This window comes from Pseudorca crassidens, chromosome 11 (assembly GCF_039906515.1).
Source record: "Pseudorca crassidens isolate mPseCra1 chromosome 11, mPseCra1.hap1, whole genome shotgun sequence".
NCBI lineage: Eukaryota > Metazoa > Chordata > Mammalia > Artiodactyla > Delphinidae > Pseudorca > Pseudorca crassidens.
The window spans coordinates 105,979,221-106,000,951 of record NC_090306.1 but is presented as its reverse complement, the minus strand read 5'-3'; the positions used below and the strand labels follow the sequence as shown (position 1 = coordinate 106,000,951).

The 21,731-nt window shown below is 57.1% G+C and overlaps 2 protein-coding genes across 13 annotated transcripts; one reads left to right on the top strand and one right to left on the bottom strand.

The window, feature by feature from the left end:
• Positions 1-23: 23 nt before the first annotated feature.
• NCAPH2 (non-SMC condensin II complex subunit H2) lies at positions 24-10,470 on the bottom strand. Of its 10 annotated transcripts, none has more exons than XM_067698521.1 (20): positions 10,241-10,469; positions 6,839-6,940; positions 4,426-4,481; positions 4,259-4,343; positions 4,115-4,183; positions 3,936-4,015; positions 3,715-3,854; positions 3,543-3,629; positions 2,957-3,087; positions 2,148-2,219; positions 1,880-1,946; positions 1,630-1,737; positions 1,486-1,539; positions 1,265-1,335; positions 1,091-1,184; positions 933-1,004; positions 780-835; positions 600-701; positions 356-505; positions 24-290 (listed from the first exon to the last, which is right to left on the bottom strand). In XM_067698521.1, exons 1-20 carry the CDS (start codon positions 10,346-10,348, stop codon positions 150-152), a joined length of 1,845 nt encoding a protein of 614 aa, XP_067554622.1. In that variant the 5' UTR covers positions 10,349-10,469; the 3' UTR covers positions 24-149. The 10 variants fall into 10 exon arrangements, 9 of the variants coding, with proteins under 9 accessions (XP_067554622.1, XP_067554623.1, XP_067554626.1 ...); XM_067698522.1 differs by having other exon boundaries at positions 933-1,001; XM_067698525.1 differs by having other exon boundaries at positions 2,957-3,075.
• Positions 10,471-10,622: 152 nt separating this feature from the next.
• Positions 10,623-15,541, top strand: LMF2 (lipase maturation factor 2). 3 transcript variants are annotated; one of them, XM_067698520.1, is made up of 14 exons: positions 10,623-10,783; positions 11,339-11,592; positions 11,743-11,771; positions 11,914-12,128; positions 12,203-12,381; positions 12,861-13,002; positions 13,156-13,281; positions 13,410-13,515; positions 13,589-13,685; positions 13,768-13,950; positions 14,084-14,255; positions 14,416-14,527; positions 14,600-14,696; positions 15,386-15,541. In XM_067698520.1, the coding sequence occupies exons 1-14, from the start codon at positions 10,690-10,692 to the stop codon at positions 15,518-15,520; spliced, it is 1,941 nt and encodes a 646-aa protein (XP_067554621.1). In that variant the 5' UTR covers positions 10,623-10,689; the 3' UTR covers positions 15,521-15,541. The 3 variants fall into 3 exon arrangements, with proteins under 3 accessions (XP_067554621.1, XP_067554620.1, XP_067554619.1); XM_067698519.1 differs by lacking the exon at positions 15,386-15,541 and adding an exon at positions 14,773-15,360 and having other exon boundaries at positions 14,087-14,255; XM_067698518.1 differs by lacking the exon at positions 15,386-15,541 and adding an exon at positions 14,773-15,360.
• Positions 15,542-21,731: the final 6,190 nt, after the last annotated feature.

The window sequence follows — 21,731 nt, the reverse complement described above, 5'->3', positions numbered from 1 at the left end:
TTTGTAAAGGTTTTTTAAAGGGATTGGCGGGGTGGCAACACTTTATTGGGCTGGGCGAGCCAGGAAGCAAAGTGGAGTGAGCAGATGCATGCCCAGCACCTGCTGGGGACAGGGCTCTAGGGCCCAACCCCAGTCTCAGTGCTCCCCACTCAGGGCTGGACCATGGAGGGGGCAGCGTAGGTCTGGAAGCGCTTGTGGGCCCGCTGGTACGTGAGCAGTCTCAGGGACATGGTATCCACCGCCGCCTCCAGCCCCGGCTGCTGGGTGATCTCCACTGTGTAGTCATTAGCCTGTAGAGACAGATCGTCAGCAGAGACCAGAGACCGCTTCCCTCCCAGGCTCCCAGGCCACTCACCAGCTGCAGGGAGGCCAGCATGGAACGACACACCTCAAAGGCAGGCTGGCCAGCCACCAACTCCGCAAAGGGACACCACTGGTTGAGCTGGCTGAACCTTGAGACTACCTGATCCCCGTAAGTGTGGATGTCAAAGGGCACATGCTGCTCCTGCAAAGGGGAGGGGCAGGTCCTGGGGCTGGCCCAAGGCAGGCAGCGGGACGCTCCAGCTCTCCACCAGAGGCCCTGGCCCAGCCCACCTCACCTGCTCCTGGAGCAGGGGCTGGATGACGTCCTCCCAGTCCCTGATGCGCTGGCTCAGCTCTGTCTCCTGGACGAACTTCTGCGAGGTGGCGATGAAGAGCTCCTGGGGGAGGAGCAGGGGCTATCACCTCTGTGCAGGGCCCACCGCCCGGCTCCCCCACCCACTCTGACCTGGGCCTACCACGTTCCTTCGGACCAGCTCCTCGTAGCTTAGGGAGGCCGGCACGGCTTCCGCTTCTGGAAAAGGGCAGCCATGAGGTGCTGCGGCCGTGAGCCTCACCTTCTCTTTCCTCCCCTCAGGGTCCCCTGGCCAGCAGCCCACTCCCAGACCTACCCAGGTCTGCGTCTTCCCCAGGCTCGGCCCCCTCAGGCTCTGCGTACTCCTCGGGCTCTAGAAAGTCACCTGCTGGGAGGGGAGGACCCGAGCAGAAGGCAGGTTAGCCCACAGCCGGCGCTGAGCCCCGACCCAGCCTGGCCCCCGTAGGCACCCACCTGCCGCTCCCAGGTCCTCCAGGGAGTCCTCCAGCCGGTCCTCCTCCGCGGGCCACGGTTCCTCCTGAGCCCTCGGCAGCCACCGCTCAGCCGCCTGCGCAAAGAGAGCATCTGAGGGCCACTGCCGTCTCCCACCAAGGGCCAAGCGGGGTCCAGGCGGTGGCCGGTACTTGCCTCCCTCCTCTGCAGCTTCCGGAGGGTCTCCAGCTGCTCCTTCACGTGTCTCCAGTACAGGACCTCCATGTCTGCACACGAAAGCCTTGTGAGAAGGGCTCCCTCATCCTGCCCAGGCCCACCCGAATCCACCCCGGGCCCTAGGTGTCCCCAGGCTGAGGGGAGGTGGCAGAGCGTGCTGCCATCAACCCTCAGAAGAGCCCACCAGGCCCCGGCCGCACCTGCAAAGGAAGGGCCCTTTCGCCGGGGCCTCCTGCTGTCAGCGTGGTCAGCATCTGCAAGAGGACTGGGTCAGCAGGCGCCAAGCCCAGTCCCGCAGCCACACCCGGGCCCTCTGGCCCTGGCCCACCCCCCGGCCCACGCACAGGCAGCCAGGTACCACTGGTGGAAGTCCTGCAGCTTGACGGTACCCTTCCTCTTACGCTTCTGTCCTGGAGCCTCCTCCACACTGGGGGGCACAGAGTAGGGCCTACCTGGGGGCAAACAGACGATCTCGGAGCACAACCGTGGCCCAGGGCAGATCACCGTGCCCATGGGCCCTGGAGCCCCAGCCTCCACTCAAGCCAGGTGAGCCCAGCCCCGGATGCCCAGGGGCAGTGCCCCTCCCCCAGTTACCTTTCCTGAAGGGCTTAGCGTCCAGGGAGTCGAAGGGGTCCAGGCCCTGCCAGGGGTCTGGGGTCTCCTGAGCACAGAGCACAAGCAGACACAGGAGAGTGGAGGACGTGCACCCTCCCCCCAGTTGAGAGACATAGGGAGGGAGGTGCCCTGGGGCTGCAGGAGAGAGGTCCAATTCTGGGGAAGAAGATTGCTCGAAAGACAGCCACTGCAGAGGGGCCTCAAGCATACCCTCCCTGCCGGGGGTCCAGGCCCCACCAGCCCTCACCTTCAGCCGGGACGCAGGCTCCAGGGCCTCCCTTCGCTCCCGTAGTGCACACCTCCTGGGCTGGGCCGCACTCTGCAAAAAAACGTTGAGGGTTCCCCTCTCCTCCTCCACCCAAGGCTCCAGGCACCCCAGCAGCCCTGCTCCGGGGCTAGACACCAAGAACCCTGCAGGGACCTTCTCTGGGGGCAGGAAGTTCAAATAGTTTAATGACTAAAAAGTAAAACAGAAGTTCTAGGAAAAACTTTAGGAGAACATACAAATCAGTCAACTAGTGGTCACGGGGCACTGTTTCTTCTTTAGAAAACAGAAAAAAGAATAGAACGACACGATATCCAAGTATCTACCAGCCAAAATTGACAAATGTTAATGTTTTTTCCTATATGTCAGGATTTTTTCTTACAAAAAAAGATTTCTTAGCTCTAGGCTGGAGCACAGAGCTGACCCTCGGGGGTGAGGGAGGCCGGCCTGTCCACTCCTGCCAGCCTGGCCTTGGGAGAGTCAGCTCTGGAGACCAGCTGCCATTCTGGGTAGTAACCCTGAGCACCGTGGGCCTTGGACTCTTGGACACCAGCCGCCCCGCCCTGAGAGCAGCAGCTGCTCTGCTCGGAGAGGGGAGAGACGTGAAAGCTGCTGCCCAAACGGGCAGGGTGCAGGGCCAGGTCTAGGGCTGGCTGGGGGACGCACCCACTGCCCTGGTGTGCAAGGACCAGAGAGGGAGCAAGACCAGGGGACTGCCTTCCCTGTGTAAGCGAGACTGTCCCCGCCAGGGCTGAGGGCTAGAGCTTTGCAGGCCGGACTGTGGGTCCCACCTGCTCTGGGCTCCTGGGCTCCTGCGGCTCCATCGGGACCTCAGGGGCCGAGGCCTCGGGGGGCTCTGCTGCCCACTCTGTATCCTCTTCTTCACCCCCACCTCCGGGCACTGGGCCTTCTGGAATGGTGCCTGGGCAGGGAAGGAAGAAACCAGCCAGCCCCAAGGAGCCTGAAGACCAGTCAGCAGAAGGGGGGCTGCCCCTCGGGGATAAGGGCCGACCCCAAGGAGAGCCTGAGAGGCCACTCCTCTCTCAGCTTGTTAGAACCAGAGGATGCAGCAGGGCGTTTTACACGCTCATCGTACTGCTGCTTTGGTTGGTTCATTTTATTTCTTAGTAATTTTTCTCTTTAAATGCTGCCACCTCTGTCTGCCCAGAGAGGAGGGGGTGGGCCCAAACCTCAGAGCCCCAGAATGGTCAGGGGGTGGTCACTGGACCAAGACAGCACGGCTGGCCAAGGTGGGCCCTGAGCACAGAGGCCTGCTCCCCATGCCTCACCCCCCCACAGGCTGCACAGCGGCAGAGGAGTGCAGGGCCCCGTCCCCCCACCCCACCCTGCAGCTCCACGCGGCAGCTCTCTCCTCACCTGGCTCCTGGGAGGCGCTGAGCAGCGGGACTGGACTCCTGCGCACAGAGACTTCCACTGGCTGCTCCTCAGCCCTCCCAGAGGCCTCTGGGAGAGACGGGGGATTGAACGGGGTCAGCCCCGCTTCCCCCGCAAAAGGCCCCTTCCTTCCCACCAGCATCCGAGCCCTCACCCTCACCCTTCTGGTTCCTCGGCAGCAGTGCCCCCGTGGGGGACATGCCCACCGGCTCCAACATGAAGGCTCCTCTGGGGTGGGGGGTGCACGTATTCATCCTAAAATCCTTCCGGCTGGCCAGGACCTCCCCCCGACAGCTGTGCTGGCACAAACACAGGTGCTACAGTGACCCTTCCCCAGCACACCCCACCCTCCACCCACCAGGCTAAGGCCCGCACCTGTACAGGGGGTTATTATACTTCTCCATCTCATCAGGGGCTACCAGGGCCATGGGCAGGAGGGGGACGATGAGGGTCTCCTGAACAGAGGCCAAGAGTGGGTGAACCGTGAGAACCCACATGGCATGACACCGCCTTCCAACACCCCCATCAGCTAAACGCAGGAGAGGGGCACTCACACTAGAGGCCTGGTCACTCCTCAGATCCACGTTAGCACGGGAATCAGAGAGGTCATCCAACGACAGGAACTGCGGGGGAATGGAGAGCTCAGGAGGGTGCCTGGTGAGCACAGGGGGCAATGCCAGGCACCCAGGAAACCTCACCTCATACTCCACTTCCTGGGGGGCCCTGGAGCCGGCATCCCCAATGGGCCCGTCTTCCCGCTCACAGGAGAGCTGCTTGGCCCGCCTGAGACAGAATCAGTGCAAGGGCGTCACGGGAGGCCACGGGGCCTCCGGAGCCGCATGCAGGCCCCACCTCCAGTACTCACTTCTTGCCAGAGATGAAATCAAGAGCCTGGTAGACCAGCGAGTAGAGATATTCCACCTGGCAATCAGAAGCGGGCAGTGAGGATGCAGAAGGGAGGGGCCCTCCCCAGAGCCTTTCCAGCTAGTCGTCCAAGTACACAGAGAAGCCCAGATGTCCTGTCCAGAACCCCCAGCACAATTCCTGCCAACGTGGCTGCCAGAAATACTTGTCCAATCAAACTAGTATGTTTCCCCAGAATTACCTAACAGCCGCAGCTCCCACCCCGCTCTGCGTCCTCACACCACACCGCGGCAGGTGTGGCCACCTCCGCACTGTGGCACCCCAGCCTGTGCCCCATGCAGCCCTGTCTGCCTTCACTGCTGGCACACCAACCAGCCTGCCTGCAGCCCACGTCCCTGCTGCTCCAATTAGTGCCCAACCTGCAGGAGCACCTGGGGGTCTCTGCCGGCCCGTCACAGCTCCAGCCACAACCCGTGGGGCCCCACTGTTAGGGTGAGGGTTGGGATCTTCCAGATACCACAAAGCACCCACCAGGAGGGTACATACACGCGCTGCCCCTGGGCCATTTCCTCTGGGGTGACAGCACCCGATAGAAGGCAGTGGTGAGCAAAACAGGTGGTGGCCCCGATCGCATGGATCCCACTCACCGGGAATAATAAACATTAACTTTCTTAAGTGTTTGTCACACACACAGGACTGTGCTTCATGCTTCATCTCATCTACTCTGTCGGAATTAGGTACCATCACTATTCTCACTGTATACGAGATAAACTGAGACTCAGAGAATCAAAGTAACCTCAGTCAGTGGCGGGTCCAGGACTTGCGCCAGGGATATAGAAATCCAGTGCTGCGCCGTCTAACACGGCAGCCATGAGCCACAGCTGGCGCGATCAATTTAAATGTAAGTAAAAGTTAATACAACGCAAGATGCCTCAGTCACGCCTGCCACATTTCAAGGGCTCAGGAGCCGCACGTCTCGGACAGCACAGATCATAGAACGTTCCCGTCACCTCGGAAGGTCCGGCTGGACAGCGCTGACTACAGCCAATGCTCCCCTCACACCTTCCAGACTTCGTGCTAACACTCTGCTACACCTGCTTTATCACGCATCTACCCGTCCACGTATTTGTGTATCGGTTCACCTTAGGTTTTGTGCTTTCAAAGTCAGTTGCAGATATTCCTTCTTAGGACAAATGCAGAACAAAAGAATCCAATTTAATTGGATCATCTAGGACAAAAACCAATGAAATCTCAGACCATCTTAATAACTTACAGTGCCCAGAGGTAGGTCCACTGTACCCTGCGCCCGTTAACCTGCATGTAGGTTACTCCCCCTCCTCTGTCTGGTTGGGACCCCATTACTGAGCTCCTCAACACACTTCTTCTGAATTCTTACCTCCTGTGCACTTTTTATTTTCCCCCCTCCCGCTAAACCACCAATTTGGGATCAGTGCTGTGGTCCACTTTTCCACGCTCCTCCACTAGGGGACAACTATTACTGCTGGAGAAGAATTTCCAGCATTTAATCTTCATTAGACTACCAATGCTTTCAATTAATCTTTTATTTTGCATTCCCCTCAGCAAATATTTTGAACTTTCGCCAAACCTCACTCTCCAAATTTCCAATCCAGTAGCTGATTCTCAGTAGCTGACTTACATGCTCCATTGTGAAAACTGGGGCCTTAGGTGCGAACTCTGCAAACCGTTGGGCCCACCTTCTCTGCATCAGCATTTCTCCCTGCAGTCTCCTGAGATGAGCTGTCTTTTCTTTTTTTCAAGGCAAGCCCGTCAGCCCATGTTTCTGACCCATTCCTTACCTATTTCTTCTGGTTCTCTGTTTCATCCATTTTCCTCCCCCAGCTCCCCTTTCCCCTCCCCCCACCCCGGCTGGCCACCCCAGCTCCGTGGTTTTCAATTCTGGTTGTCAGAGGGTAGTTCAGAAAATCCTGTGACCTGCCTGCCCCTCCACCCCACCACCTGGGGATCCTGATTTAATCAGTCTGGGTTAGGCCGAGGCACTGGTGATTAACTGGAGTGTAGCCTGGGTTGAGAGCCACCGATTTAGTATTTGACCAATCTCTTTCCTTCTCTTTACAATAAAACGTTTTTCTTTCTTTTTCTTCTTCTTCTTCTTTTTTTTTGGCCACATTGCACAGCATGTGGGATCTTAGTTCCCCAACCAGGAATCAAACCCATGCCCCCTGGAAGCGTGGAGTCCTAACCGCAGGACGGCCAGGGAAGTCCCAACCCTGCAATTATTAAATCCAAGTTTGTTCTTTGGTGTTAAAAGGTGGCGAGGAATTGGCGGAGGAGGTGGGAGGCGCTGGTGAGCCTGCCACCTGCCCCGGCAGGACAGCAGACCTCGGTCTCACGAGACACTACAACTCCAAGACCAGTAGTCAGGAGGGGCCCACCTTCTTACTGTAGACACAAGCGGAGCCCTGGATCAGCAGTGCTGCCTCAATGAAGTTCATTGTGGTTTTGCCTTCGTCAAAAGAAATGCAGATCTGGTCCAGCTGCAAGACACAACGCAGGGCAGTGGGAAGTCTATGCACCCTTCTCGCCGGCAGCCCACCCGCCACCCCACCTTTTCCCGGTGCCACTGGCCCAAAGCACCCATCACCACAAGCAGCCCCTCAGAATGACAGCTCTGACTCTGCTTAGGGCTCACCGGTTGTGCATTTTTTCAGAGGCAAAAGACAGGTCTTTGTGATTTTCCCTACTTCCTGTAACCTCTGAGACCTAGTGTTTTGGAAGAGGGAGGCCCCTAGAGTGTATCATCCACGAACGGCCAGAACTACACACCACCTCCTCTCCGCAGGTGCTCACACCTCACCCATCCTAGTCGGGGCCAACTCAGCCAGACTCCAGCAGGAAGACGCCCACCCCGAGAGAAGGACTGAGGACCCTCAGGGGTGGGGGAGACAAAGACAAAATGCTGGGGTCTCAATCCTTTGAGCAGGAAAGTCAGGAAACACTTCCAAGTACATCCTCCTCCTTCCTCTGCAACCACCAACCCCACAGCCCCTCATGAGCCCCAATTCCTACCACCCCTTAAATCTGTGTCCACCAACCATATGCCAACAGTCCCCAAACCCATCTAGACCAGCTCTCTCTCCTAAGCTGCAGAACTGTGTTTATAGCTGCCCACTAGGTATGTCCACCAAGACATCCAAAGTCCCCAAACTCTATCTCCATACTTAACTCAGGATCTTCCCCACAGCCCGGCGCCTCCCCTGCTCCTCTCAGGGAACAGTACTCTGAAGCCTCCACATGGTTTTCAAGCTCCTTGCCTTCGCTTTCCATCTGCCTGGAACGTCCAGCCCCAACGCGCTCAGACTGGCCTCTGCAGCAGTCTCCCTAGGACGTGCCTTGGGCCTCACCACCGCTAGGGTGGTCTTGTCACACCGAGGCTCTCCTCCCCCAGTAGACTGTGATCAACGTTAGGGTGATTCCAGCCGTCAGCTCAGTGCCCGACACCGGTGCTCAGCAAATGCATGATGAGCAAGCTGGTGACAACGGAGCTACGCCTGAAGACAGATCGATGCTCCCAGACAGATGAAGGGAACGGCATTTTAGGAAAGCACAGGCACCCACACAGAGGCAGCTAGCAGACACAGGTTCCAACGACTCAGGGAGATGAGCACTGTGCAAACATGTCCAAAGCAGAGGGTGTGCTGGGGAATAAGGCGAGACATTAGGTACTATGGTGGCACAACAAAGGGGGAGAGTCTGAGAGGAGCCACCATGCCACCACTTCTGCTAACTCCTGAAAAGACAGAGGAAGTTTGTGAAGAGGACAGCAACATAAAACGTGTTTAAAAGAAAGAATGTTCTGGTAGCTATGTGGAAATGAAAGGAGAAAGACAAAAGTAGAGGCAGAGAAATCAGAACCTCAGGGGGCAGAGAAGGTCTGGAAAAGCAGACACATGGAGCAGGAGGGGAGCTGGCCGAGCAAGCAGGTCCCCAGGCATCCACAAGCACCCTGCTCAGTGTGGAAGCCTGAGTCCACAGCAGCCCCACCTAGCACAGCTCTCTGCATGTTCTCAGGAGACTCCACGCCCAAGCAGAGGCCAATTGTCAGATCAAGCGTCCATTTCACAAACAGTTACTCTGCGCCTACTGCGCGCCAGGCATTGCATTAAGCAAAGGGGAGAGAGCAGGAACATAGTCCCTGCCCTCACAGAACTTACATTCTAGGGTGCCAACAGACCATAAACAAGTCAGAGAGCAGCTTACGATGAGCGTTCTAAAATACAGAAGGTACTGCGACAGAGACCTGTTTTAGACCTGGTGGTCAGCTGATATTTCAACTGAGAGATACAGAATGAGAAAGAATTAGTCATGAAAAGAACTAGGCAAAGAATTTTTGCCACTGAGTGCAGAAAACATAAACTCTCAGTGAAGAATGAACTTGGGTGTTGTCGACAGACAGGTTCAAAAGAACAGGTGGACCCAAAAGAAAAAAAAGAAGAACAGGTGGAGAGCCTGCCACAAGGCTAAGACAGTGGGCAGGACCCGGTTCAGAGAAGGAAATGTGGATTTTCTTCTGGGAGCAATGGAAAGCCACTGAGGGGTTTCAGGCAGGGCAGTGCTGCAGCCTGATTTTAATCTTTAAGCATCACACTTGCTGCTGGGTGGAGCATGAATTGGATGGGGCCAAAAACAACAGTAGGGAGGCCAGGAAGGAAGGTTTTAGCGTGAATGGGAGCCAGATTGTGGCCCGGATCAGAGAAAATGGAAAATAGATGAATTGAAATGCAATTCTGGTGGCATGATAGAATCCACGGGTGAACTGGTGTGCAGTGTGGGGTTTCACTAGCTCTTAGCTTTCACCTTGGTTGAACAGTAGTGCCATATGCCAAGATCAGGAAGGCCGGGATTCGAGCAGGAAAACAAGGAGCTCCCCTTTATAATACAGTAACCTGAGCTGCTTGTGTGAAATCTAAGCGGGATGTCAAGATGAGCAGCTGGACACACAAAACTGATTGAGAAAAAAGACCTGGAGCGGAAATATAAATCGAGGGAGGGGGGAATAAATAAATAAACCTAGGGGTTGTCCTCATACAAGTGATACTTAAAATCAGGGAAATAAATGAAATGGTTAGGGGAAATGTGTAAGAAGATGGCTCAGGCCACACCCTGAGGAGCTCAACACTGAGCCTGGACAGGAGAGAAAAAGTAGGTAACGAAATTGGAAGAAAATCAGAACACCAAAACCTGTTTCAAAAAAGAGGATGTGCTCAACCCACCAAATGCTGCTGAGTTGAATAAGATGACACTTCTGGGGACCCTTGGATTTGCTAAGAGGGATATCATTATTGATCAAGACAAGAGCAGTCCAAGCGGGCTGAGGAGTGAAAGTGAAGTGCAGAAATGGAGCGGACAGCTCCTTAAAGACGTCTAGACACAGCTGTCAAACACTGAAAAAAGGTTAAATGCTGACGAGATGGAACATGGCAGTCACTTGAAACTGGTTTGAAAATCTAACATAAGAGATCCCTCTTACGTCGTGATCCAGACCTCTCACACACCCACACATGCACACAAATCGTATTCTACTCTATCAGAGGAAAATGCTGGTCGCCACTCACTAAGTCGATTTCAAGGCTCGCTAACGGGTAGTTTACAGGAGCTGTAAGGACAGCTCCAGGCTAATCTAATAAAGGAGGATTTCGAGGGGCAGAGACGGGGCTGGGAAAAAAGAAACGAGCCTGAGGATGAGTGCGATCAGAGCGCCAGATGGATACACACCGGGAGGCGGCGGGGCCCCCGGCAGCCCCCGCCCCGCGCCACTCCCCGGGGGCCGCCCTCACCTCCTCAAGATATTCGCCCAGCTGGGCCGCCACATCCACCTCCCAGTTCTTGGTGAGGTCGCGGATGGGCTGCAGGAGGTGAGCGAAGCGCGCCTCCACGTCCTCCATGTCCGGGAGGGGCCGGGTCGGCCCGGGGACCGCAGGGCCAGCTTCGAATGACCCAGTGTGCTCAGCCCGCCACTAGTTCTGGCGCCATTTTACTGTCCCCGCCCAGGAAAATACGTAGCGCGCAGCGACGCGCGCACATCTCTGACGTGAGGCTGCCGAATCGCGCCGGAAGGGTCTCAGGACGCCCCGGAGGCGGGGCATGCGTGGGGACGGGGCCTGCGTCTGCGTGGGGCGGGGTGGGGCTTGCAGCTGCCGCCGGCTGGGCGGGGCGGGGCGGGGCGGGGCGGGGCGGACTGGACCGGACCCTGGGATCCAGTCCATCCCGCAGCAACGTAGCGGATATGGCTGGCTCCCGGCTCCCGCGGCAGCTCTTTCTCCAGGGCGTGGCCGCCGTCTTCATGTTCGCCTTCGCTTCTCTCTACATGCAGATCCCGGGTGAGGGCGCCGAAGGCGGACCCCCCCACCAACCCGCGCCCTGTGACCCCTCATCTCCCCACCCGACACTCCAATGCCTGGGGGCGGGAGTGAGGTCCAGGCCTTGATGCACGGGGTAGGGGGCTGCGGTTTGTGTCCTGCGGGCCGCGGGGGTGTGGGCAGTGGGAAGGCGTGCAAGGGTCCATTTTCAGTAGGGTTCTGGGTTCTGACCTGGGTCGGGGGGGCAGAGCCCTGAGGGGGGTGGGCCCAGACCTGGTGGGCAGGTAAGAGAACAGGCTCTGGCGTGGAGGAAGGGGGAACAGGGCCCTGCCGGGTGGAAGATCCTGACCTGGGGGAGTCGGGTAGGCCTGGGGCCTGACCTGGGTGGGGGGGTCTGGAGGGTCAGCAGGCCTTGACCTGTGAGTGGGTAGAGTCAGCAGGTCCTGACCTAGATTTGGGGGGCGGGGGTCTGCAGGGCTTGACCTGGGGAGGCGGGCCTGAAGGCCCTGACTGGTGGGAGGAGTCAAGCCTTGGAGGGCAGTGTCCAGTGCCTGGCCCTGACGTGCCCTCTCACAGGCCTGTACGGCCCTGATGGCATCCTGCCTGCACGGAGGACACTGCGGCCGCAGGGAAAGGGACGCTGGCCGCAGCTGTGGGAGAGCCCAACGCTGCTGTGGGAGACTCCGCTACTGGGGCTGGACACAGCACAGGGCCTGGAGCTGCTGAGCCTGCTGGGCACCCTGCTGGCCCTGGGAGCCCTGCTGCTGCACCAGCTGCGCCACCTCCTTGTCTACCTGCTGCTCTGGGCTGCCTACCTGTCTGCCTACCAGGCAAGTGAGGGCTGCCTGCTGCCCCTGCACCACTGGGACCCTTATCTCCAGCTCGCTCCAGGCCCGTGCGCTCTCCACCCCACCCGTGCCTCTGCCTTGCCTGCCTTTGCAGACACACCCCCTGTTCCCTGACAGCCCTTCTCCCTGCAGGTGGGCCAGGTGTTTCTTTATTTCCAGTGGTGAGTGACTATTGGGTGTGGGGCTGCAGGAGGCTGGGTGGGTGGGATGGGGTGGGGTGTGTTTGTCTCTCCTGGGAGGACCCCCTTAGGGGGGCAGCCTTGATGGGGAGGAGGTCCTTTGTGCTATTTTTTCTCCCCACAGGGATTCCCTTCTGCTGGAGACTGGCTTCCTGGCCTTGCTGGTGGCGGCTCTGAGGCTGCCCCCGCGCCACAAGCAGGCCCAGGGCAGGCTGGCAGGGGTCCCGCCCCACGAGGACCTCCCCTTCTGGCTCGTGCGCTGGCTGCTCTTTCGCCTCATGTTTGCCTCGGGTGTGGTCAAGCTGACCAGCCGTTGCCCCGCGTGGTGGGGGCTCACCGGTGAGGTCCCTGTCTGGACGTGGGGCAGTCTTGGGGGCTCTGCCCAGCCCTGACCACCCGCCTGTCACCTGCAGCCCTCACCTACCACTTCGAGACTCAGTGCTTGCCCACGCCCGCCTCCTGGTTTGCCCACCATCTGCCCGTCTGGCTGCACAAGCTCGGCGTGGTGGCCACTTTCCTCATCGAGATTGCAGTGCCCCCTCTGTTCTTCGCTCCAGTTCGCCGCCTGCGCTTGGCTGCCTTCTACTCCCAGGTGAGTGGGGTCCTTAGCCGTCAGGAAGCCAGGCAGGACGTGGCCTTCCTCTGCACTGCCCAGAGGGTCCCACTGGGGATGGGGTGTCTGCTGCCAGCAGTCAGAAAGGCCTCATGGGCAGAGGAGCGAGTCAGCCTGAGGTTGAGGGTATGCCTGTGGGGCGGGGCTGCAGCCTCGCTGGAGGATGTCCATCTTGGGTCAGCAGGGGAAGGTGGGGAAGGGCCACCGCACGAGGCGTGCCGAGCTCGGGTTTTCTCCAGGTGGTGGTGGGGAGCCGTGGAAGTTGTGAGCCCAGGGGGAGGACAGGCGGAGTGGGAAAACAGAGGTCTGCGTGCGGTGACGAGGAGGGCACAGGGGCCTGCAGGAGAGATCTAGGTGGGGCGGGGCGGGGGGGATGGTGCAGAGGGGCCTGGAAGTAGGCTCTGAAGGGCCCGGGAAGGGGGCGGCGCCTGCAAGCTCTGAGTCCAGCCCCTCCCCAGGTCTTGCTGCAAGTCTTGATTATCGTCACTGGCAATTACAACTTCTTCAACTTGCTCACGCTGGTGCTCACCACTGCCCTCCTGGATGATGCACACCTGGCCGCCGCGTCTGGCAACAGCCGCCGCAAGAAGACGCCCACCTGTGAGTGTCAGCTTGTCCCAGACAGACAGCCATCCTCACCCCTGCTGCCTGCCAGCCCCCCGCAAGTGACCCTGCTCTAGCTCCGCCCCAGCCCCCTGGCCGTAGACCCTCCAGCCCTGTTCCCGACCGACCCATGACCTCCTTGCCCTGCAGCCTGGCCCAAGGCCCTGCTGGCCCTGCTGCTGGAGCTGGCCGTCTATGGGCTGCTGGCCTGCGGCGTGGTGCACTGCTTTGGCCTGGAGGTGGACTGGAAGCAGCGCACTGTTCACTCCAAGACCAGTGAGTGCCAGCTAGGGGCTCAGAGGGCAGAGGCTGGGCCATCCCTCCTCATGCCCCCTTCCTTCCTTCCACAGCCTTCGCCTTCCACCAGTTCTCCCATCCCTCCTCACGCCCCCTTCCTTCCACAGCCTTCACCTTCCACCAGTTCTCCCAGTGGCTGAAGATGGTGACCCTACCCACCATGTGGCTGGGTGCAGCTTCCCTTGCCTGGGAACTGCTGACCGCCCTCTGGAGGTACATGGTCTAAGGGGGTGGGGTAGGGCTGTGCAGAGCAGGCCTGACTGCGCTTCTGTCCCCTGCCCCCCAGGTGGACCCAAGTGCGAGGGTGGCTGCAGAAATTCTGTGCTGCAGTCCAGCTGTCCATCTTCGGCACTGCCACGGTGGCCCTGTTCACGATCAGCCTGGTGAGTAGTCCCTTGCGGCCGGGGTAGGGGGTCGGGAGAGGGCTGGAAGGTCATTGCTGAGCCTCTGCCTACCTGTGTCTAGGTGCCGTACTCCTACATGGAGCCCTCGACCCATGGGCGCCTCTGGACTGGGGCCCACCGCCTGTTTGGCACCGTGGAGCACCTGCAGCTGGCCCACTCCTATGGCCTCTTCCGCCGGATGACTGGTCTGGGTGGACGGCCCGAGGTGGTGCTCGAGGGCAGCTATGACGGGCACCACTGGACGGTGAGAGCTCCCTGCGGCCCCTGTCTGGGGCACCTGGCGGGCTCCACAGGGCTGGGTAGCCCACTGGCGTGGCGTTGGGGGGAAGAGCCGGGAACCAGGTCCTGCTGACAATGCTAAACCTCACTCTGCCCAGCAGGAAATCGAGTTCATGTACAAGCCGGGTAACGTGAGCCGGGCGCCCCCCATTGTGGTGCCCCACCAGCCGCGCCTCGATTGGCAGATGTGGTTCGCGGCCCTGGGCCCGCACACGCACAGTCCCTGGTTCACAAGCCTGGTCCTCCGCCTGCTGCAGGGCAAAGAGCCAGGTGAGGCTGGGCCGTGGGGCGGAACCTATAGGGAGGTCTGGGGGGACCTGCGGGGGCAGGGCTGCTGGAGGTGTCGCCGGGAGGGGCGGGGCCTGGTGGGGGCTGGGGGGGCGGGGCCGCGGGGAGGGCCCGGGCTGAGCGAGCTCCCCGCCCCTCGCAGTGATCCGCCTCATCCAGAACCACGCGCCCAGGTACCCCTTCCACAAGCAGCCGCCCACTTACGTGCGAGCCCAGCGCTACAAGTACTGGTTCTCGAAGCCCGGGGAGCAGGGGTAAGGCCGGGCGCCAGGCGGGGGTGCGGGGCCTGCGCGCTGCCGCCGCCTGAGTGCCCCGTGCTGTTGCAGCCGGTGGTGGCGACGCCAGTGGGTGGAGGAATTTTTCCCGTCCGTGTCCCTGGGGGACCCGACGCTGGACACCCTGCTCCGCCAGTTTGGCCTTCAGGTGGGAAGGCGTCACCCAGTCTGGGGTGGGCGGCAGGGATGGGCCCAGGCCTTACTCCACCCCCCCCGCCCCCCAGGACAAGAGCCCGCCCCGGGCCCGCAGCTCCAGCAGCACCCTGGCTCAGGCGCTGCGCTGGATGCGGAAACAGCTGTCTGCCCTGGAGGCCCCTGCCCTGCTCTGGGGGCTCCTCGGAACCGTGGGGGCCATTAGGGTCATGCAGGCCCTACTGGGCCCCCAGTCCTCCCCTCGGGCCAAGGAGGAGAAGCACAGGCCAGCCCCCCCAGAGGACTCGGTGGCCGCCAGCAAACAAGCTTCCCCAGCCCCCGACGTAAGCAGCGGTTCCCAGACCCCTCGGCGGAAAAAGTAGGCCCATTCTGTCAGCCACACGTCCGGAGAGGGTCAGGGTCCCGGCTCGTCTCTGGCCTTCTGCATCAGGGTGTGGCCCAGCCACCGTGCCTTAGCCAGCTGCCACGCAGACGCAGGTTGGGGTGCTGCCCTGTGGGGCAGGCGCTGGCTGCCCTTTTGCTTCGAGGGCCCATTCGTCCACCCACGCTAACCACGTCCCATCCCAGGGCATTCTCTGGCCTGATGGATGGCCCAGGAGGCCCGTGTGTGACTTGACCCAGGGTCCTTCCCAGGACATTGTAATCAGGGCTGTGGGAGGTCCTTCCCTTTTGCTCCCACCGTAGGGGTCCGAGCCTGATGCCGCTGACGCGAGCTCCTGCATAGGAAGGGATGAGGCTGCCCTGCTGTGGGAGAGGAGGAAAGACGACCCTGAGGTCACCTCCACAGCAGCCTGTCCTGTCATTTGGATCCGTGAATGAATAAAGGCAGTTCGTGTTTGATCCTGCGCCTGCCATTTCCTTCCCACTGGGGAGCCTGAGGGCAGTGGGCCGTCCCTGCCCTTGACAGTGGACACGGGCCAGATACTGTCTGGCTGATCGCTGACCAGTCTTCCTGGGTGCCTTTGCTGTGCAGTCCTCAACATTCTCGTTTATAAAATGGACGCAAGTGTGTGAGCTGGTGCTGCCTGAGGCCCTGAGCCTCAGTGCCGCACAGCCTGGCCGGCCTGTCAGCTCTACATGTCAAGGCCGCGAGGTTGGTGCTGGAATGTGGGGGCCTGAAACCATCTTGAGGACTGGAGAATTCACCAGAACGCAGCCCCTTCCCACTCTCCTGCTCCTGCTTCCTCATCTCAGGGCAGAACTGAAGGGTCAGCACACTGGCCCTTGCCTAGGCAGGGGTGGAGGAGACATGAGGGAGGGAACTCGTCAGGCCCGTGACAGCGGAATGGGGCGTGGGTTGGGAGAGCAAGGAGGAACAGGCCCTGGACCGGGGGCGGAAGAGGGAGGATGCGTATGACCACCTGTGTTCTGACCACTTCCTGGGAGCAGCAGATGAAGGCACTGTCCAGGTTTTGGTTTGGAGATCGGTTGTCAATCAGGAAGTCACTGCCTCCCCTGTGTCTGGCTCTGCCCTCAGCCCCTACCCCTCATGCTCTCACCTCACAGACCCCTGGAGAGCCCCCCAGTGTGCCCAACCCCTCCCCCCAAGTCACTGAGCCCCCCCGACTGACCCAGGTAGACAGTGCTCCACGCTCAGCCCGTGCCCACTGTCACACATGGCTCAAGGGGACCTGTGACCTGAGCCTTCGGATGCTCCTAGACACAATTAAATGACCTGTAAGTTGACCTTTGGCTTAAGACGGTACATAACAGCCCACGGACTTCCCTGGTGGTCAGATAGTTGAGAATCCGCCTTCCAACGCAGGGGGTTCGGGTTCAACCCCTGGTCCGGACACTAAGATCCCACATGCCACAGGGCAACTAAGCCCGCACACTGCAACTAGAGAGCCTGCACGCCACGGCAAAAGATCCCGCATGCCGCAACTAAGACCCGACAGAGCCATAAATATTTTTTAAAACAAGCAAAAATCAACGGAATAGAAAGCAATAAAGAAAACAAAACAAAACAAAGACAGTACAGTTGGCCCTCTGTATCCTCAACTTCCGCATCCACGGACTCAACCACCCTCGGGTTGAAAATAATCGAAAAAAATTCCGGAAAGTTCTAGAACACAAAACTTGAATTGGCTGCACAATCAACAACTATTTACATAGCATTTCCCTTGTATTAGGTATTATAAGTAATCTAGAGACTATTTAGAGTGTATGGAGGATGTGTGTAAGTTTACGCAAACACTACACCATTTTATGTAAGGGAATTGAGCATCCGTGGATTTTGGTATCTGGGGGGATTCCTGGAACCAATCCCCCTTGGATACGGAGGGACAGCTGTAATATAACAGTTTCAACTATATATATATTTAAACTGTAATATATTTAAAATTTAAAAATCTGTTCTTTAGGCTTTTAAGCTCAGTGTATGAATGTCTGTTGGAGTGGGGTGGGGGAGGTGTTTTGTTTTCCATAACAGCTTTGAGATGTAATTCACGTGCCATACAACTCACCCACTTCAAGGACACAGTTCAGTGGCTTTCAGTAGATTCCGACTTGTGCATCAATCACCACAGTCAATTTTAAAACCTTTTAATCATCTCAAGAAGGAACCCTGTTCTGCCTAGCTGGCGTCTTCCAACCCCTCCTTCCCATGACCTCAGCAACCACTGATCTACTTTTTGTCTTCGTGGAGTTAGCTATTCTGGACACCATGTAAATAGAGTCATACAATTTGTGCCCTTATATGTCTGGCTTCTTTCACGTAGCATAATATTTTCAAGGTATATCTGTGCAGTAGCCTGTGTCAGAACTTCATTCCTTTTTATGGCTGAATAATATTCCATTGTATGTTTATGCCACATTTTGTCCATTGATCCATCACTAGACATTTGGGTTATTCTCACATTTCGGCTGTTGTGAATAATGTTGCTGTGAACGTGGGTGCACAAGTATCTGTTTGAGTCCCTGCTTTCAGCTGTTTTGGGTGTATACCTAGAAGTAGAATTGCAGGATCACGTGGCAGTTTTATGGTTAACTTTTTGGGGAGCCACCAGCCTTCATCACAGCGGCTGCATCTTTTAAATTTTACGTTCCCTCTGGCAGTGTACCAAGGTTCCCGTTTCTCCACATCCTCACTAACACTTGTTATTTTCCCGTTTTTGATAAAAGCCGTCCTCATGGGTAAGAAATAGTATCTCAAAGTGATTTGTTTTTGTTTTGTTTTGTCTTCTTTATTTTTGGCTGCGTTGGGTCTTCGTTGCTGCGTGCGGGCTTTCTCTAGTTGCGGCGAGCGGGGGCTACTCTTCGTTGTGGTGCACGGGCTTCTCGTTGCGGTGGCCTCTCTTGTTGCCGAGTGCGGGCTGTAGGCGCGTGGGCTTCAGTAGCTGTGGCACATGGGCTCAGTAGTTGTGGCTCACGGGCTGTATAACGCAGGCTCAGTAGTTGTGGTGCACGGGCTTAGTTGCTCCACGGCACGTGGGATCTTCCTGGACCAGGGCTCGAACCCGTGTCTCCTGCATTGGCAGGTGGATTCTTAACCACTGCACCACCAGGGAAGCCCTCAAAGTGGTTTTGATTTGCATTTGCCCAATGGCTAATGACGTTGAGCATATTTTCATGTGCTTATTGGCCATTTGTATATCTCCTCTGGAGAACTGTCTATCCAAGTCCTTTGGCCCCCACCCCTTTTCTTTTTTGGCCTCGCCATGTGGTGTGCTGGATCATTATTCCCAGATCAGGGATCAAAGCCACTCCCCCTGCCGTGGAATTGTGGAGTTTTAACCACTGGACTGCCAGGGGAGTCCCTCACACTGTTTTGATTACTGTAGGTTTATAGTGAGTTTTGAAATTGGGAAGTGTGAGTCCTTCAGCTTTATTGTTTTTCAAGATTTTTTTGCTATTTGGGATCCCTTGAAATTTTAGAATGGATGTTTTTATTCTGCAAAAAAAAAAAGTGCCATTGGAATTTTGATAGCGATTGCACGGAATCTGTAGATCACTTTGATAGTAGTTTGACTCTTAAACAGCGCTGAGGTTAGGAACACCAACACTAACCAATTGAAAATCCGAGGATAACCTCACAGTTTGCCGTCCATATCCGAGGTTCCAAATCCACAGGTTCAACCTACCGAGGGTCATGTGGTGCTGTAATATGTATTTAGTGAAAAAAAATCCACATACCAGTGGACCGTGCAGCTCAAGCCGGAGTTGTTCGAGGGTTAACTGTATTGTCTTCTTAACAGTAGTGAGTCTCCCAATCCATGTACTTTCATTTTCTCTCTTCTATCTAACTCTAGCAGGTTTTAGCAACAACTCTGAAGGGTTCCATTTATAAATTTTAAATGCCTAAAATATTCTAAGTGCTTTATAAATTTAATTTATTTTCTAACTGTTCAGTCATCTGACGCAACACAATCTTCCCAAGCTTCAAGAAAACCCCATAAATGAATAAACATACAAATGCAATGAGCCAGTAATTCACGTGAACTTCCCTTTACCAAGAGTAAACTTACTGAGATTGACCAGAGGCAAAACCTTACCATAGCCTGGCCTGGTGAGGACACACAGTGCCGGGTCCCAGGGCTGACTCCGGAGTCCAGTGGGGCTGGGATGTGGGCCCCATGGCTCCTGGGCGAGCACCAAGTTTCTCCCCTTCTTGGCTTCCAAAAGGAAAGGTGGGAGAGGAAGTGCAGCCCAGCCTCCCACCCAGACTCGTGGAAAGGCAGAGCCTCTGTCCACAGGAAGAGTTCCGACACCCACCCGCTTGGGTACCCAGGCCCCTGATGAGTCCATCTTTCTGATTCACACTCCCTCCCCACACCCACACAACGTTCCACTAACGCAAGGCAGCCACTCTACATCTCACTCGAAACCCCTCGCTCATGCCAGGTGGGGAGGCACCCACATCACTTCCAGGCTCCAGTTGGACACCCACCCATGAGCTCAGTACAGTCGCATCTCGAAATTCTACATCTCACATCTCATTGAACGGTGAAGGTAGCCTCCAGAAGATGTTTGAAGGACAGCAAGGAAAAAATACGGCTTGTGCTTGGTCCTGCAACAATCACGAGGCAGGGCTGGTCGGGCCTCCACGCCCACCGTCTTGAGGCAGCTGAGCCCTCGGGCCCGTCTGCAGAGGGCGCTGCCGTCTTCCACTAAGCTGGCTGCTGGACTCAGCACTGCACCTCTATGGGTCTCCAGGAGCTTGTTCCCAGTCCTCCTGGCCTCTCAGCCCTGCACCAGCAGCCCTTTCCCAGTGGAGGTCAGCCCTGGTCACGCCCCTCAGCCTTCTGCTCATTCTGCTGCCGAGGTGCTCAGAAGGGCCACGTGGCTGGCCTTGCCCAGCTCAGAGGGCTGTCTGTGGGAGGAAGCACTGCTTCCTTGAGAAGTGCATTCCACATGCAGCATCACCCGGTCACTGGGGCAGGCATCAGCGCTTCTCCAGGTGCCGCGGGTGCAGGAGTGAGAGCCACGTGCACCAGATGGCTCCCAGACACAGGGCATTTTCCACAGCCCGACTCCCAGCGGCGCCGTCTCCAAGCTGGCACCACGGCTAGAGCTTCGACTGGGGGCTCACCATTCCATCAGACCGCTGATTTGGGGTCGTGGGGTGCGAGTGGTAGTTTCTTGGGGGTTATTGCAATTTGGAATCTGAAACCTTACCAGTGAGCTTTCTGTCCTCTCCCACGTGAAAATCCATGTGTGCCTCTTGCACTCTGAATGGATATTTTTACTCAGGTGTGATTTTGGTGGGTCACATATTGGTCATTTGGAAAATCTTGGCTCAGTGAGTTATGCAAATCTTCCAGATGTTGACACATTCCATCGTACAGTCTAAAAAAATCACACTCATTAATTTCACCATCCACCTTATCAGACAAATCTTTAAGTATGAGGAAGCTGTCAAGTTCACGGTGGTGGACACAAGTTTTTCCAAATCCCAATTGTTTCTTGAAAGCTAAATGTTATCATTGGCAATAAATGCTGTCATCGTTTTCCTTTGTCCATTTTTTTAAACAATAAATTTATTTACTTATTTATTTTTGGCTGTGTTGGGTCTTCATTGTTGCGCGGGGGCTTTCTCTAGTTGCAGCAAGCGGGGGCTACTCTTCAGTGCGGCACGCGGGCTTCAGTAGTTGTGGCTCACGGGCTTAGTTGCTCCACAGCATGTGGGATCTTCCCGGACCAGGGCTCGAACCCATGTCCCCCGCGTTGGCAGGTGGATTCTTAACCACTGCGCCACCAGGGAAGCCCTCAGTTTGTCCATTTTTGAGGAAATGATCACCAAATCCCCAAGGCTGAGTGACTCGGGTGTGTTTGTCAGTTGTTCTCCCGAGTAAGACTGACCCGCTGAGCTGGCAGCTGGGGCCACACCCGCTCTCCCTAGGCAGCCGTCCTGCTGTTGCCCGCACAGAACTTCCTGTCCCCCCCCCAGCTTAAAAAAGAGCTGCACTCAAGGGGGAGACTTAACAGTATCAATAGCTTTTACTACTTCATCAAAGACATTCTTGGGAATTCCCTGGCCGTCCAGTGGTTAGGACTCAGCACTTTCACTGCCGAGGGCCTGGGTTCAATCCCTGCTTGGGGAACTAAGATCCCGCAAGCCACACGGCGCCGCCCAAAAGATAAAAAAAGATATTCTTAAGTAAAACTTACCTTTTTTTAAACTGCAAGAGTGAGGACTAGACGGACAGGGCCACGACCGTTGCCCCCATTGTGACATTCTGTCACCATGGGAATGTGGGCTCAGTGAAAAGGCAATGACGTCTCTGGGTGAAAATAGCAGTGACCTCACAGGCCCCTGACAGCCTAGAGTTTCGGGGGCCGCCAGGCAGCTGCCTGCCAAGCCCTAAGGGCTGCGGTCTGGGTATAGCCACAGACTGTTTCTCTTTCAGTCCAGGCTTGAGCCTGAAATGTAGGGGTTTGAACTTACTGTTGTATTTCCTTAGGCCATCAGTGCCCTTGGAAGCAGCCACCTTCCTCTATGGTCACAGTCCCCTCGGCCTGGCCAGAGTAACAAGGCCATAATCAACCGCTACGTGGCTAGTTAGAAGGGTGATGGAAGGCCTGACCCAGG

Excerpts from the sequence above, each read along its gene's own strand:
- NCAPH2 (XM_067698521.1), bottom strand. The coding sequence starts at position 10,348 with ATGGAGGACGTGGAGGCGCGCTTCGCTCACCTCCTGCAGCCCATCCGC. Across the intron at positions 1,185-1,264 it reads GGAAGCTGCAGAGGAGGGAG|GCGGCTGAGCGGTGGCTGCC; the intron begins GCAAGTACCGGC and ends CTCTTTGCGCAG. Across the intron at positions 1,005-1,090 it reads GGAGGACCTGGGAGCGGCAG|CAGGTGACTTTCTAGAGCCC; the intron begins GTGGGTGCCTAC and ends CTCCCCTCCCAG.
- LMF2 (XM_067698518.1), top strand. The coding sequence starts at position 10,690 with ATGGCTGGCTCCCGGCTCCCGCGGCAGCTCTTTCTCCAGGGCGTGGCC. Across the intron at positions 13,282-13,409 it reads CACTGTTCACTCCAAGACCA|CCTTCACCTTCCACCAGTTC; the intron begins GTGAGTGCCAGC and ends TTCCTTCCACAG. Across the intron at positions 14,256-14,415 it reads GCTGCAGGGCAAAGAGCCAG|TGATCCGCCTCATCCAGAAC; the intron begins GTGAGGCTGGGC and ends CGCCCCTCGCAG.